Source organism: Sinohyriopsis cumingii, chromosome 12, assembly GCF_028554795.1.
Source record: "Sinohyriopsis cumingii isolate HCF-2022 chromosome 12, ASM2855479v2, whole genome shotgun sequence".
Taxonomy (NCBI): domain Eukaryota; kingdom Metazoa; phylum Mollusca; class Bivalvia; order Unionida; family Unionidae; genus Sinohyriopsis; species Sinohyriopsis cumingii.
The window spans coordinates 25,619,777-25,637,579 of NC_142972.1; the positions used below are offsets into that span (position 1 = coordinate 25,619,777).

The 17,803-nt window shown below is 34.7% G+C and overlaps 1 protein-coding gene across 2 annotated transcripts; it reads left to right on the forward strand.

Annotated features, from left to right (window-relative positions):
• The first annotated feature begins 1,384 nt into the window (after positions 1–1,384).
• Positions 1,385–17,580, forward strand: LOC149786120 (cornifelin homolog A-like). Of its 2 annotated transcripts, none has more exons than XM_089978147.1 (4): positions 1,385–1,513; positions 10,980–11,109; positions 12,492–12,631; positions 16,845–17,580. In XM_089978147.1, the coding sequence occupies exons 2-4, from the start codon at positions 11,001–11,003 to the stop codon at positions 16,935–16,937; spliced, it is 342 nt and encodes a 113-aa protein (XP_089834273.1). In that variant the 5' UTR covers positions 1,385–1,513; positions 10,980–11,000; the 3' UTR covers positions 16,938–17,580. The 2 variants fall into 2 exon arrangements, with proteins under 2 accessions (XP_089834273.1, XP_089834274.1); XM_089978148.1 differs by lacking the exon at positions 1,385–1,513 and adding an exon at positions 4,139–4,279.
• Positions 17,581–17,803: the final 223 nt, after the last annotated feature.

Below are 17,803 nucleotides of genomic sequence, written 5' to 3' on the forward strand. Positions count from 1 at the left end.
GCATTAAGAGGTTAGTGTTAAGACTGTTCGTTCTTATGTAAGGATAAGGTGAGTGGGTCTGACATAATGCTACATGTCTGTGGTATGATGCTAGACTTCACTATATACCGCCACACTGCAGACACCGTAGCTATATGACCTAACAATTGTTTAAGCTACGTTACAGATCCAATTCACACACATCACATCAAGTGAATTACTTATTATTTATGAAATTATGAATTAATCAATATGTTTCTAATCTTGTTCTTTTTCCCTATAGTGCTGATAAAAATAAAGATGTAACAACGGTCGTAATTCTCATTATAACTACCGTCGTTGTACTCATTGTAATAACAGTCAATACTTCCGTTGTAACAACCATCGTTGTTCTCATTGTAACAATCGTTGTTGTTCTCATTTTACATATATAAAGAATACATAGTAATACACCAATAAAATGTATTCCTTGCGGGACTTATTATGCTTATCAATATTCTGCAAGGGGAGAAAAATAAACGGCATAAATAAATTTAATGAATAAATCATGTATATATTTTTATACAATTATATAAAATTGTATGGAATTATAACAATTAATACATAATAAACTTACAGACCATTTAGACATGGACAGAAAAGCTGTTATATCTGTACTATAATTCAGCTGAAATAGATAACTCAGATTTTAAATTCAATCATTTCAAAGAAAATATTCTTCTTTTTTTTAAAATCAGAAGCAAGTACGCTGTTTATTCAATAGAAAGGAAGGTCCAAAATCCACTTCATGAAACCATATTATCTAATATATCCATAAAGGTGACGATACAAATTATTTACAGAAATGTTTTCTTTTTCAAAGTAACGAAATGATACAATTATCAGAATGAGCGTATAATTATTAAACCTATATGCTGCCATTAATCTGAAAAGATAAACATACGTCGATGTCTCTCCAAAGACTTTGTTTTTGATACATAACTTACGAAAGGACAAAAGGGATGACGGTTTCATTCCATTCATTTACAATCGTATGAGCATAGATTTCCCAGTGAATTAAAGGAATCTGAAAAATGACAGTATGCAGATTTTTTTTTATAAATTATGTTTACTGGCGTTGAAAAAGCAGTCCTCAACTCAATATTTCAATCCGAAATCCGAAACCATAGTCATCATTTACAATCGGCGCTGTAATAATATTAACAACTCTATGACATGTTCATTGCATTTCAAGGAATAATCCCCGCTATTAGCAAGGAGAAAGTACTTTGCAAAGACACCATGTTTGGAAACGAGACACGAACAAATATAAATCATTACAGGCCAAGATCAGTCGCTGCCGGCCAGCTTACATTCTGTTTCCATGTCACCTTATTCATACTGACACACACCTAACAAAGCACTGCTTTTTGTGTGTAGTATAGATATCTCTAAACGCTGGTATTACCGTTGCTACGAACACAAATCGCTGTAACTGGGTGGAAACGACGAACGTCACTGGGCGGATATTGTCCCTGCTTGTTTCAGCGTGAAGGTAAGCTTACATGTATACCAATAATTAACGTAAATGTGTAACAACGTATGTATTTCATTTAATTCTTTATTCATTATCACACTACTGTTTTCTGTACATTAATGCACATAACTGAAAAAGGCACCGTAAAGCACCTATGTATAAAAAATTCCCATGTCAAAATAAAAGATTTTGTTTTGGGTTTTATTCTTGAAACAAACACAAAATAGCCGTCTAAATTTATTTGTAAAATTTGTAGATGCCGTAAATCTCGGAAAATGCAAACTCTAATCTATCACGAAATACATACATATCTGTCTTTTAATTAAAATGTGTTTATTGTCCATTCTACTGGCTTCGTATTATTTGTCCTAACTCTCTTGATGTACTTCGGTGTTTCAGTAAGATGTAGTATTATGATATTCTGTGAGTCACTAGTCAGAAAATAAATAGAAAACAAAGGAAATGATTGAATGCTATTCAATGAAAATTGATACACTATGTAAAGGCAGCAGGGAATAATAAGTACGAATAACGTTATACATTGCTTACATCACTCGTAAGGAGTTTATGATAGCAGACTTGTCCATCATTGTTCATGTCTATCGTATGACCGTAATGAGTACAGACTTATCATGCATTGTTTCTGTAACTCGTATTGTTCTAATGATAAGTAAGGTGGACTTTCGTCCCGTTTTATACCTGGCAGGTATCCAGCTGGTCTGTACATTTCTTAACGTGATCATTTTTGCGTACGTGCAAAGGGGTGTCCGGTATTACTGAGTTCCGTTCGTGGCCACTCTAATGATAACCCACTAATCATGTATTATTTATGTCACTCGTATGGTCATTATGAATACAGACCTGTAATGTGTTGTTTCTTTCACTAGTATGGTTATTATGACAACATGCGTGTAATGATTTTAACAAATGCTGTGAGATTATTCACCAAAATTTACATAGTTAAGTTTAGATACAAATTTTAAGCATGTTTTGGGTACAATGATTAATGCAAATTTACTTTGGTCAGTTTAGATACTGTTTTAAGTATGTATAATTACAAGAGCAAGGCATATCGTTAAGAGATTCGTCGGACTTAATGCCTACGTTTATCACGTGACGAAATACGGGTATCCATGGTAGCAGTTTTACAATTATGAACTACTAAAGGGGGCACTGGAGAAAGGACTTATGTCATCCAGAGTAAAGAGGTTGCCCTTGAGTACAACATACTTTGTCAAGTTTTTCTACCACAATAATTGACAACTTACTGAATAATTCACTAAATCGGTCATACATTTCAAAATAAGCCATTAACATGAAACACCAGCCTAATGGATTGACACAAATCTCGACCAAGCAAACTTTTCTAGGCGCACTACAACGTTTCTAAAAGAAATTGGAGAAGTTCGTTTCTACAACAATAATATTTAATTTATTTTGTCACCAGTATTTTAAATACTGTCAATGCAGATCTAACATCGAAGATGAGGATTTACAAAAGCATTTTGGAGCTTCGTTCCAAATACACATATTTATGATGAAGAAGTGTCGATGAGAGGACAGTAAGAAATCTATGAAGGATTTATTTGCGCTATAAGATTTTAAATTAATATTTGCAAAATGTACATAAAGGACAGGAAGGAGGAAAATAAGAATTTCATAATAAAGGGAAACGCTGGAAAACGATGTTTTGATGCAGTCCACAGGGTTTCAATATATTGAAAACAATATAATATTAATATGATATGTAATGCGTAATGTTGTTTACAAATGATTTTTCTACAGTAGGTGATAAACACACTAAGAAAAAATTCCACAGGAAATTATACCTGTCAAAAATTGGTAGCTGACAGAATTTACCAACCTACCAAGACCTGATTGTAAAATTTGTAATCATGAAACCAAAAACAAAACTTTCTTTATACAAATATCTAACTATTGTTCAACAATTTATAAAGGATTACTTACGTTTTTATTCCAATGATGAATATTACGGCATTGGTAAGGGTACGGAAGCTTGGATGCCTAGAGAAGGAGGACTCTATTCGTTGTATATCAACGTGCTTATTGTATACAAACATATATGTATTCAGTTGACAAAAGGTATACTGTACAAAATACAGGCTTAATAAGTAGACAAAAACAACAACTGCGACAACAACAACGGCGATATATGTTGTCTGTCCTAGATCGTTAAACTACTACCACCACTACTACTATTAAATCATATTAATAAATGAATATGAACGTGAATGATCTGATAATAAATATGACAACCAGGCATATAACTAATGAATAACAATGGTAAGATATTAGACCGATATGTTAGTAGGAAATTATTTCAAAGCTCTGTGTTGGATGGAATGATTGGTCTCAAAGAAATATTCTGAGTGAAAGTGACATATAAGTATAGAAATAAGGAAGGGTTTGAACTTGATGTAATTTGTAGGTATCATTACGAGGATTCCACGCAATAGTTTTACAACATGTGACTGAAAACCAATAAAATACGGCGTGTTTACATATATTTATGCACAGTATCCATTGGTTACTATTTATGCACAGTATCCATTGGTTACGTACACTGGATTAATCAGATATCTCAGCCACATTTAACCGTATCTATACACCAATAATCAACACTCCACAGTGCGTGCTTTTATCGCCCGTTATATATAGTGAAGAGTTTACAAAGTCATTCCTGACACCAATATAACCAGAAGCACCCGTATAGCCAAATGATAAATTGTCTCTTGTAGCCGTTGCCAATAGACTGAATCTAAGGTATGTTACGTGTCTCTGGACCTTTCTAATTATATTTGTAGGGCATATTTTGTAATTAAATGTGTGTTGTCTAAATATTAAATACTAGGTAGTACAGAATCCAGTCAGATTTAACATATTTCTAACAGGAATGTTGAATGTTTTACTGTATTAATTTTTTCAATTACCTTATTTGCGTGATTGGTGTATTTTAGTACAAATTTATTCTACATTGACATTGAACTGTATTTGTAAGTTTCAATTCGTTTAGTTTCATAATTGTTTTCTTTGATTCGTTCGAGGTTTCTTTTTCTATCTTCTGTTTCATCATCGTCATCAGCATATAATTTTTGTACAAGACTCTTAAATTTCATTGGGTGCTTCAGTCTCTCTTCTGTTTTAAGCTTTCCCCAGCGCGTATCGTCTCCCATGTGTCTATATTTTGGGTTCATCGCTAATTCTCTGTGGAGAAAAATAAATTTAGTGCTTTCTGTCAAAGCTTCAAAACTATGGATCCCAAACGTGTATGAGCATTTTATGATGAAGTAAGATGTGTCTCTCACCTCTCAGGTGGCCTAAGTGGTTAAAGCGTCCGCCTCGGATGAGAGAGGTCGCGGGTTAGAATCCCGACTGAGTCATATCAAAGACGTTAAAAATGGTACTTAAAGCTGCGTCGCTTCGCGTTCAGCATTAATAGGTTTGTGTTAGGGCTGGTCGGCCTGGTGTCAGGATAATGTGACTGTGTGGGACATGATGCTACATGTCTTGTACGATGTCCCAGATCATTCGCGTTCATATTCATTTAATAATATGATTTAGTAGTATTAGTGGTGGTAGTAGTTTAACGATCTAGGACAGACAACATATATCGCCGTTGTTGTTGTCGCAGTTGTTGTTTTTGTCTACTTATTAAGCCTGTATTTTGTACAGTATACCTTTTGTCAACTGAATACATCACTATAAACTGCCACACTGCAGACATGGTAGCGATATGACCGAAAAATCATTAAAGATACGTTAAAAATAAAAATCACACACTTAACACTCTAGTTATTGTGTTTATGGCCTCACTTTATTCAGATTTTGTAAATAGCATGACATCATGAAGATTTGTCATGAGTTTTATTTATTGACAAGACCAATGCATGTTTATGAACAATATTTATGCACATTTATGAACAAGGTATGTGCATATCTTTGAACACGACCTATATATATTTATGAACAAGGCCTATGCATATTTATGAAAAAAGTATGTGCATATTTTTTGGGAACATGTCCTATGAATATGTTTGAACAAGGCCTATGCATATTTATGAATAAGCTCTATGTGTATTTATGAATAAGGCCTATGCATGGTATGTGTATATTTATGAACAAGGCCTATGCATGGTATGTGTATATTTATGAACAAGGTCTATGCATATTTATGAATAAGCTCTATGTGTATTTATGAATAAGGCCTATGCATGGTATGTGTATATTTATGAACAAGGCCTATGCATGGTATGTGTATATTTATGAACAAGGTCTATGAATATTTATGAAATGCCATATGACGTATGCATATTTATGAACAAGACCTACAGATATTTCTTAAAACGTTCTATGCGTATTTATGAACAGAGTTATGCTCATTTATGAACGAGACATATGCATATTTATTTGGTGATCTTCCGTCTGATAGGTTGAGTTTGTTACTACTCCAGCGACATCAGTTTGTTTGGACTTTGATCAGAGTTGGTAATTAGTCTGATACCATCAAGACCTTTGTTGAATATGATTACGAACGAGTTTCCCTTACAATAATGGCATGACCTTGCGCCTGTTTGGCAAAGCTCGCCATCACTCTAGCAACTATATTATTCCTCAAATTCTGGTCAAACTTGTTAAATTATCGGATATCATTAAGTTCATTATGCATTTTATTTTAAGCAAGATCTATGCATGAGTTAATCTTGTGTCCGATAGACTGGTCATGTTACTTCTGTGGAGACTGAATTTTCATTATATGTTCCTTCAGCATGGAAAATGAGAATATATCATGCATGTCAGAGATAGGTAAGTGAGTGCAGACGGATAACTGAGACTTTTGAAACATCAAGTATTGGACGGTACATGCAATAACTTTCTGCATGATTTTTCTTTGCTTATGCTGACACGCAATAACTCTCAAATTTGCTGGGGTCTTTAGACAACATTTCTGACTGTCACCAGCAAATTCATCTAGAACAGCCTTCTTAAGATTAGCTTAATTCTGTTTAACTTTCCTTGCATCAAATATGTAAGTTTTAAAGATCCATTTATTTCACAGATTCCGTCCTATTACTTTGGTTCGCCTTTTAAATCAATATTGATGCACGTGACCGGATGTAAAATTGCAAACAGTATGATTTAAAAAAGAGACTGCTTGTAAGAACATACTCTACAAGTCAATAATAAATGGATACTCACAAATATTCATATTTGTTGTCTTTATCTATCAGTCACTCTTTCTATCTTAGCATCATTTTATGCTCGTTTTTAAACAGAAGTATGTTTATGTATGCGAACACACATTCATTCGAGGATGTACATACCCATGCACCAGATGAAAGGAGACAGACATACATACAGACAGAAAGGCAGATAGGTGAGAGATACAAGTGTCCTATACAAGCATAGTGTATCTAACATCGATATTTCTCCAGATTGCATACTTTAAAATTTCCAACCGTTCAAGGAAATAAAATTATAATAATAATCAAGGAGACTCGTACGTGCGCCTGTCTGTTCAAACGTGGTTGACATTTATGCATTTTGAAGGAAAAAATCAAGTTATTTCATGAAAATATAATGAACGTTAATAGAAAAGCAACAGTCTAAATCAATAATAATAAAAAACCTTAAGAAGTTATAATTTTTTCTCGCTGTCGTTCTACTTCCATTAACTGCTATGATTGAAGTTGTAAAAAAAATAAACCTATTTTCGTTATTCTTCAAGCGAGATAAATTGCAAGAACGTTTTACACAGCGGTACACTTTCGCACAATCAAATAAAACAAACTAGAGCATAAGGTAGTAATGGAAACATACTGCAGTTTTGAAATGGGCAGACTCTATTTATTTGAAAGCTAGGAGCAGCGCAAGTTAGTGAGAGAAAAAATGATGAAAAAACAATTGATCAAATATTGATAGAATTTCTTTCAAAATAGTGAGATATCGATCCTGTTTGCAGAATGTGAGCGGTCTGTCACATTTTCTTGATCTACATCTGCCATCTTAATTGATTGAACTATCCGGAAGTGAGTTGCACCGAGATGCCTTCTGGTGTTTTCAAGGGGAGATACTAACCGTGAAACCCCCTGTACATATGGAATATGTCTTTTTGTTGGAAACATGTTTCTGTCAGACCACAGAAAAATAGACAAAAATAGACACAATATAAATTTGCCACTAATAACACTGTGACCTATGTAGTGAAATGACCATGTATTAAATTGTGGAAGCGATACCAGACCCACTTGGGTCCCTTGTTATTCTGCATCGCCAAGAAGCTACTTGTCTGGATTTTATGATAGCTAGATACACGAAGTTTAACTGTATTCGTAAGCTGCTGTGTAACCTGGATGTTTTAAAATGCTGCTTAATGTCCGGTTATTGTTTGTAAAATAGACGTCAAGTAGATTTAATCGCGACCCCAATCTTTAAACCAAGCACAAGTCCACCCACTCTGATGTATTCTGATCATACAGCTTAATAATTTGAAGGGACACAGCTTAGATCTTAAACCACGATCGTTAGGGTTACCAAGCAGACAAAGTGCTACAAAGATATTTGGCACATACTCAGTGGAAGTGACACAATTCACTGATCAGTTCTCAAACTGTGGTGATGAAATGGTATTAGAGACATGCATATAGGCAGGGCCGGCGCTACCATATAGGCAAACTAGGCAGCCGCCTAGGGCGCTGATTTCATGGGGCGCATTTAAAAAAATAATATATTTTTTATAAATTTTGAAATTTATATTTTGGTGGTGGTGGGGGGGGGGGGGGGGCGCCAGAATCTAACCTTGCCTAGGGCGCCAGATAGTCTGGTCGGGTCTGGCGCCGGCCCTGCATATAGGTTCAAGATGTTCAAATGTATAACATCAACAGCATAAGGATTCATTTGCGGCATTTAATGTACAAACATTTTCCACAAGAAAACCTCGCTTCTTTTAATGATCATACTTTTTATTTATGTATCGCCATTTTGCAATATATTTTTTACACTGATCTCGTTAGGTATAGTTATACATTTGACATCATATTGGTCTTTCGTCCAATGAAAACAGTTCAATGGGCGTGGTTCCAGCAACATGTGACTTCAAGAATATTTGATTATGCAGTGTCTAGTTCATTTAATTCTTCTTTATGTTAATTGTCAGATATAACCATGTATTTATTTTATTCTACATTATGTCAAAGAAAACAAATTACAAACAAAGCTGACACTCACTGTTATAATGCAGGCAAACTCAAGTCATAGGAATGTAAACATAGCGGACGAAATTGGATATTCGAAGAAAAGCTTATTTACTTTCAGTTATCTAATTTGCCAACATTATCTTTTATAATAATGCAGCTGAAACAAATAGCCCCAGAGGAGGAGGAGTTAGGGAACAGAACAAGTACAAGTAAATAAGCCCAGAATAGTCGGGGAACACGATAAATAAATAGCCCCAGAATAGTCGGGGAACACGACAAATAAATAGCCCCGGAGTAGTCGGGGAACACGACAAAATAAATAGCCTCAGAATAGTCGGGGAACACGACAAATAATTAGCCCCAGAATAGTCAGGGAACACGACAAATAAATAGCCTCAGAATAGTCGGGGAACACGACAAACTGCTGTCGAGATAGAGCTCTTGTTTTATTTTCTCCATAAAAACGCATTCTTTCCATCAGTTTAAAAAATAGACCCCGAAAAATCAATGTGGAATAAGTTCGATTACAGTATGTTTAGTCCGTGAAAATGGAATATAGATGATATATTTTATACAGGTTATTGGCGTTACATTCTGGATTAAAGGCCACTGTGTTTTCAAATAAGAAACACTAAACTTAAAACTGTTTAGTTACAATATGTATACTTCGATTTTATCACATAGTCGGAACACTTTATAAATAATATATGCAGTTTCATATTTTTGATATGACACCATGTTAAATTAACTTCATGGTCCAAAGAAGCCGATGAAATTCTTGCGAAGTGTTCTATTGACCGATTGTCTGTGATCGTCGGAAAATTTAATTACCTCGCCGGCTGGAGCGTTTTGTTTTTCTGTCGCTACTAACCTTATGGCTGCCATTTTTTTTCGAATGGACTGCCCGAAGGGAACTGAGGAAAAAGGTCACGTCCATCTGATTGGTTTAAAAGTTAACTCACATGAGTAACTGAACTCAGCTCTGTTCAATGAAAAATGTGGATATTATCCGGTCTCCAAACTGAAAGAACGTTATCCAGCCACATCATGTTTACACAGTAAGATAGCTCTTATGTGATTCAGTTCCGAATGTGTATGTGTCTAATATGGCCTACTGCATCCATAACATAATCATCTCTTGACATATCAAACAGTTTGAATGCTTAGAAGTGATAGTGACACACTCCCGTGGTTAAACATTTGGCTAACCAAAATAAAATTATGTGACATCATACTGAACTTGCATATACATTCTGTGTTGAAAAAATATGCTGTTTGAGTAAAATATTATTTTTATTCATAAGGACAGTTGCTGTTTGAATTATAACTTTCAAAAATGAAACTAATAAATTTTTCTAGTTGTGGTACAGCCCAAAAATTCCAGTGACTAAATTTTACGCGTAACAAATGAAAGGTGCATCGTCAAAATGAAGGAAATTATTTCTTTTCGTTCATTCCTACGTCCATGAAAATAAAAACTATGTGATAAACGGAATCTCAAATGGGTACAGATTTAACATTAACTTTATGAAACTCGAAAAATGTCCAGTTTTTTCTCGCCAAGGCTCGCAAAAGCAATATATTATCCAACTCGATTCATAAATCCAATATAAAATAATCCACATTTGAGATCATCTGTATATGATATGAAACTGAGCAGATATTAGTTTTCCCAGTGATTGATTGCGTATAAGGTGGGCAGGAAAGTATTGATTTTTACAAGGAGTATTCTTTGCAACATGGGTGTAGCGTGCAGCTGTTTGCATGGCTTCTCCGTGACATAACGAGTTTAGTTAATCCTGAAGTCAGTTTAGTTTAAATTGTTGAACATTTTAACTTGTTTCTTTAAAGCTATAAACGTTAATTTTACTTTCGTTAATATTTTCATATTTTTCTGCTTCATAGTCAAAATTGCAGTGTCATGCTCACATATGCAAGTTGAGTAACCTGCAGAATATTGTAAACCACCGAAATGATTGATACTGTGAGATGTCATAATTATGTTTTCTGTGTTACTAGCATCATCATTTAACATCTACACCTGTCATATGCTATTTACCAGTCTTTCCTTTGTTGCTAAACATACGGTTTCCGTATTTGACATTTTGATGGATAAGTACATTATGTGAATCATATCTGTTGTGCTTAATTTATAGGAAATAATTGGCTTTGAACTTTGTTTGCGGCAAATAAAAACATTTGTCTTACATAACATATGAATTTTTATTGGCATACCGTAAGTATTATTTATCCCATGCGATTACTTTCAGGAACCAGTCATTTGATTGAAGATGGCAGCCCCCTTTACAGTCCAGCCTAGCGCCAAGCTGATAGGGTCAGTTGATGGACACAGAGACTGGGACAGTGGCCTGTTCGGTTGCTTCTCTGACTGCAAATCATGTACGTTCCTTATAACTGTAGTCTTTCCGGAAGACATATCATAGCGACAAGGTTAATTAAGATCTGCATTGCTTCAGAAAATTTCATATCTAGACTGGACAACTCGCGTGTTTTTCGGTAGTTTGGCACTGAGCGTTGTATACGTAGCATTCTGATTGGTTGAAAAGGTTAACGTCACTATTCACTCATATAGGTAGGTCCTCAGCTTAGTTGACAAGTTCAATGATTTCTCCCAAAATGCCTGTCTGGCAACTACGACAGTTTGGTAGCCGTACATATCCACCATTGATACAATGGCTACTTATTAATGTATTCCCTTTCTCAGCTAGGCAAGGATCACGTGTTTTAATGAGTGCATTACATAAATATGAATTAAGTAAAAGCCAAAGAGTAAACCCAGTTTGATATTGTAAAGTTTTAAGATATTGCCGTGAGGATGCTGTTTCCATTTATAGACTTTGCAATGAATAGTTTTTATCTTCTTTTAAATTTTCTTTAAGTGTTCAAATATAATTTGAAAAAAGTGGATGCTTGCGTCACTGTGCCATAGTTCTCCATGGAAACGTCTTTTTTTAAATTAAACATATATGTTAGGAAGGCTGCCATACCATGTAGACAACTCAAAGAGATTCTGTTGACATTCAATAGTATCGCCTCTGAGTATTATCCCATACATAAATGTGGTTTGAAAGAGTACCCTATTGATTCAGCTAAAGCACGATACGCTTTTTCTTAAACGTAATACCAATTGTAATTACGACTACTACGAGTCCAAGGTCCTTACGTGTTTAAACAGCCAATTTGACAAAGTTATGTGACAGTAAATCACGTAAGATGTGATCTAGTAGCGGTCTCTGTAACGTCCAGACTGCGAAACACGATAGTTGTGAAATAGTAATTGTTTCTATAACATACTGCTGACTAAGAATTCCTGTATCGATATAATCTAACATAAGTTTTTTTAGTTCTTTGACAGCATGTCTGATACCATGTAGCTATGTTGAACAATGATAGTGGTTTTATCTGTTATTTTGTGCCCAGTTTGTGGATGTGAATTCACTAGTGGTTGTCCAATTTTTGAATAAAGTTTCCAAGCCGACCATTGTTGGTATGGGTAAACATGGCATTAGGGGTGAACTTGATATTAATAACTCTAGCATCAGTATGTACATATCACCAAGAGTTGGAAAGAGCAATTTAAGGCAGAAAATAAACCCTTGGTACAGCTGCCAAAGTTCTCGTATATACCACATTTTATCTGTAAGAAAATATCGCTTTTATTTATAACAGAAATGATAAAATCGTATATCATATGGCTTATGAGTAACTGTTAATCAAGAGAGTGATATCAGATCCACTTGTGTCTCTTTTTCAAATTGCAGTGATCATGACCTACTGCTGTCTCCCGTGCGCTATTTGTAACATCTCTTCACGGACCGGAGAATGCATGTGTATGCCGTGGTTCGTGCCGGGCGGATTGATCGCCCTCCGTGCCAGGATCAGGACGCTAGGAGGAGTCAGGGTACTTACACACACTAGCCCTTTTGTGTTTCGGGAGGTGTTCATATAGTATAAATACCCAACCCCAATTTTATCAACTAAGTTCTAAAATTCAAGTCTCGATGTAAGACATATTCTTGGTCAGCTTTGAGTAAGGCTTAAATTGCAGTTAATCAGATCACTGGGTTCTATAAACAGGTTTAAATTTAGACTTATGTTCTGTTGGTACTTGAACACCTACACTTGACAATTGTTATAGCACACTTGAACACGGTCACATGCAAAAATGGTAGTCGACCTTAGCAAAGTAATTAAACTGTAATGCATTTGTTATTTTTACAAGCACAAAGTAGATACATATGAAAATTTTGTCTCGAATTTCATTTTAAAAAATGCTTCACGTAAGGGACGGTATTAAGTAGATATTGTTACAAGTCGGGCATGCATGCTTACTTACACTATACTGGCCTTTGCACTTACTTACCTTTACCAGCATATGATCTGGGCCAGACTCTTAATTCTTTTTTTGCCAGCAAGTATTTCGAAACATTTTTTCTTAAGTTATTTATAGATGCCTTGTCTTGATAACATTGTAGCTATGTTTGTACAAGATCCCAATATAAAAACAATTCATGTCTCGAGAAAATTCTATAAGCATGATTTTGTGTTGATTGAGAAAGCTGAATGTTAATGACTCCACGGTGCCTGGATTCGAATTGACTGAGTAAGCTAAATGTTAGTGACTCCACGGTGCCTGGATTCGAATTGACTGAGTAAGCTAAATGTTAGTGACTCCACGGTGCCTGGATTCAAATTGACTGAGTAAGCTAAATGTTAGTGACTCCACGGTGCCTGAATTCGAATTGACTGAGTAAGCTAAATGTTAGTGACTCCACGGTGCCTGGATTCGAATTGACTGAGTAAGCTAAATGTTAGTGACTCCACGCTGCCTGGATTCGAATTGACTGAGTAAGCTAAATGTTAGTGACTCCACGCTGCCTGGATTCGAATTGACTTAGTAAGCTAAATGTTAGTGACTCCACGGTGCCTGGATTCGAATTTTATGGCACTATTTTGTAGGTATGTAATTTTGTGTAAATAGTGTAAATAAAAAGTAGATTAGAAGTTCAGTCTTTGATATTTATGAACGGTTTGCGAATTTTATAAATTGTGAAATTATGTTACCATTAGCGCCACGCTAATAAATACATCAGTGATTGGGAGAAATACCGTACAAAATCAACACGTGTTAACAATATATATTCACATCGCCTAAGTTTAACAACAAAACTTAAAAAATCTTAAAAATTGCGTTCACATTTGAATACACAAAATTAAATATTAATGTCATAAAATACCTTTATTCTACTTTACGAAATGAAAAAAAAAAATACTGGACTTGATTCTTCAAAACAGAAATATTAGAAGCAAGCATCTTATTTTATCCATTTGGTAGACATCTGAAACTGTCATAGGCGTTATCCACGACTGACATATCAATACATATACGACTGACACATCGATCAATGCACGACTGACAGCTCGATTAATGTACGACTGACAGATAATTCATGCACTACAGAACAGTCAATTCATGATCGGCTGAGTGATAGATTAATGTACACTGACATATCAATTAATGTACGACTGACACATCGATTAATACACGACTCATACATCGATTCATGCACTACTGACAGGTCGGGAAATGCAAGACTAAACAATCAATTCATGCTCGACTGAGATAGATTAATGTACGACTGACACATATATTAACGCACGACTGACATGACTGTTAATGCACGACTGACAGACCGATTCATGCACGACTGGCAGAAAGGCTAATGCACAACCGACAGATATATTAATAAACGACTGACCAATAGGCTAATGCACGACTGACAGATCGATGTATGGAAGACTGATAGATAGTGCTAGATAGTGATGCACGACTAACAGATAGGCTAATGCATGACTGACAGACATACTAATGCACAACTGACAGATCCATTAACGCACGACTGATAGATTAGTGTAGGGCTGACATTTAAATTATGCACAAATGATAGATAGCCAATACACGAATGACAGATCGACTCATGCACTACATATTGGCTAATGTACGACTGACAGATCGGTTCATGCACGACTGATAGATTAATGCACGCCTAACAGTTCGATTGATAGACTGTTTGACTAACAGATAGATTCATGCATGACTGACATATAGACTGATGAACTACTGACAGATAGATTAGTAAACTAGTGACATGTTTAATCATGAACTAATGTCGGATTTGAATACTCAAGACTAACATATATATCCATATTGTGTTCAGGATTGTAAGTTTATGCCAGACAAGAATACCCTCTCTAACTGACGTTGACTCAAGACAGTGGGTTAGGTTTTATTAATGATACTTTTTCGTTCGTTTGTTGGAGAAAGAGGCATAAATGAACTAGCGTGATAACAATAACTTTTTTAAATATATAGAAGAAGTGATTTTGACGAAAATATTTTGTTTCGTGTCATCACCATTATATTGTCAGTAGCTTCTCGTGGGTCGGTGGTTCTTCCCTGGGTTTTCCAGGGTTCTTCCTCCACCAATTATACTGGCCGCCATGTATAGCCTATCTTGTGCTAAAAAATGCCGTTAAACCCTAGAACAACAACAACCATTATATTGTACAGCAATATGTGTAGGTTGCCAGTCATGACCTCGGGGTCAAGTGGGATAAATACCTAGCTCGTGCATTGTATATCTGATTAGCTGGATCGAACTCCACAAACAACTTGCAGGTGGTTAAGTTTTTATCAAACTTGAATCCGTCTGTCTCGGGGGGGGGGGGGTAATTTGATTTGTTTGGAATAAAACGTAGGAAGAGCGTTGATGCTATCTGCCAGTAAATAATGGAAATGCGCATCAGTGTCTACTCTGTTTGTAATGGAAAATTATACACATGCGAGTCGAAAAATCAAATGTAAAGGGACATATATTTATTGCGTTTAAATTCAGACTTATGCTATTTAAAGTTTTAAGTTCCTTCCCTGTTTTTAATATTCTCAGCAAAATTCAGAACGTTCAATTCATTTATTATTTTAGCAAAGTAGTCAAAATATCTATTTCACTTTTTAAAATATAAGCTTTCTTTTGGATGAGTTACATGCTTAATATAGTGTAATTAAGGACAATATGGACTAATAATATTATCACTACTGTTATTTAGATTACATTATTATTGCTACTACTACTGCTACTAACATTTTATGTACTAATACTACGAATATTATTAATATTACAATACACCTACAACTACTACTAATATTACTATGCAACAATAACAACAACTATGACGAATAATATTATAGATGCTATTATTATTACAATTACTACTAATATCGATGCTATTATTATTACAATTACTACTAATATCGATGCTATTATTATTACAATTACTACTAATATCGATGCTATTATTATTACAATTACTACTAATATCGATGCTATTATTATTACAATTACTACTAATATCGATGCTATTATTATTACAATTACTACTAATATCGATGCTATTATTATTACAATTACTACTAATATCGATGCTATTATTATTACAATTACTACTAATATCGATGCTATTATTATTACAATTTCTACTACTATCGATGATATTAATATTACAATACCATTTCAGTTAGTAATACTACCAATGCTAATAATATTAAAATATAACTAATACTATTTACGACGAACCGCTCCGAGGCTTAAGTAGTTAGAGCGTCGGCCTCGGAAGCGGTAGGTAGTGGGTTCGAGCCCCGGCCGAGTCATACAAAAAACTTGCACAAATGGAACTTGCAGCTGCTCGCTAGGCGCTCAGCATTAAGAGGTTAGTGTCGGTATTGTTGGGCTTGGTGTCAGGATAATGTGACTGGATGGGACATGATGCGACATGTCTGCGGCATGATGTTCCAGTGCTAGATATCGCTATAAACTGCCACAATGCACTAGCGATATGACTGGAAAATTATTAAAGCTATGTTAAAAATCAAAATCACACATTAACGATGCTACTAATATTGCAACATAACTTCTTCTACCGCTGCTATTGGTAGCACAATATGCTAATAATAATAATGCAGATATTGTTACTAATGCTACTGGTATCACTTCACGTTTAGGTCGAGACTGATCCATTCAACCATGTCTCTATCAATATCGTTCTTTTCTTCCCAGGGTTCAATTTGCAGTGACTGTATGGCTATGTCTTTCTGCGGATTGTGCGCTGTTTGTCAGATGCAAAGGGAATTGGATAACATGGGATTATAGAAAACCATCGAAAGCCAAAGCCAGGCTGTTAAAAAAATGAAAACTGGGATTTTATTTTCTTTACCAGTATTTTGAGGCAATTTCGAACATACTTTCATATTTCTTTTTACTATGTGTGCTGTGATCATAAGGCTGTGTTTAAGTTTCAGTCTAACATTCATTCATAAACTAGTAACACACGTTTGTATTAAATACCAAAATGTACCCGAAGAAAAGCTTCCCTGTGTAGTCCTCAAGTTGGATTCTATATTTTATTCGATAATACGATTTGAAAAATATCGTGAAAAGTAATTCTTATGAAATTCATCATCAATGACACTTCACAATTATATTCGTTCATTATGTTTATCTTTTTCCAAGTGAGAACTAAATATTCTTGTATAAAACAAAAAAATATTGTATTATTATTGTATTGCTTAGAAACTAAACATATTTTCAAACTTGTTTAAATTACATTAATGACATATCCAATGGTGTTGAAAATAGATTATGGGGAAAACATTTTTATTTGCAGTTTCCGCTTTCCAATGAAATATTTACTTTTTTATTTGAGTAATACAGCAATACAGTAATATAGTTACCACTCTATACTATGTATATCTTTTTATATATTTCATAAATAAAATACCTTTCTCTTGTTTTATATATATATTTGTTCTCGTTCCTTACATCATTGGTATTCGATTTCATTTTCAAAACATAGAAATTGCATGTTAAAGTTTCATAATTAATTTCATAAAGTAGCATAATTCACATTCAGGAGAGAGAGAGAGAGAGAGAGAGAGAGAGAGAGAGAGAGAGAGAGATTCTGAGCTCGCTGATAAGGAATATAATGTACTGCAGAACTGTTGTAAAACTATTGGTCA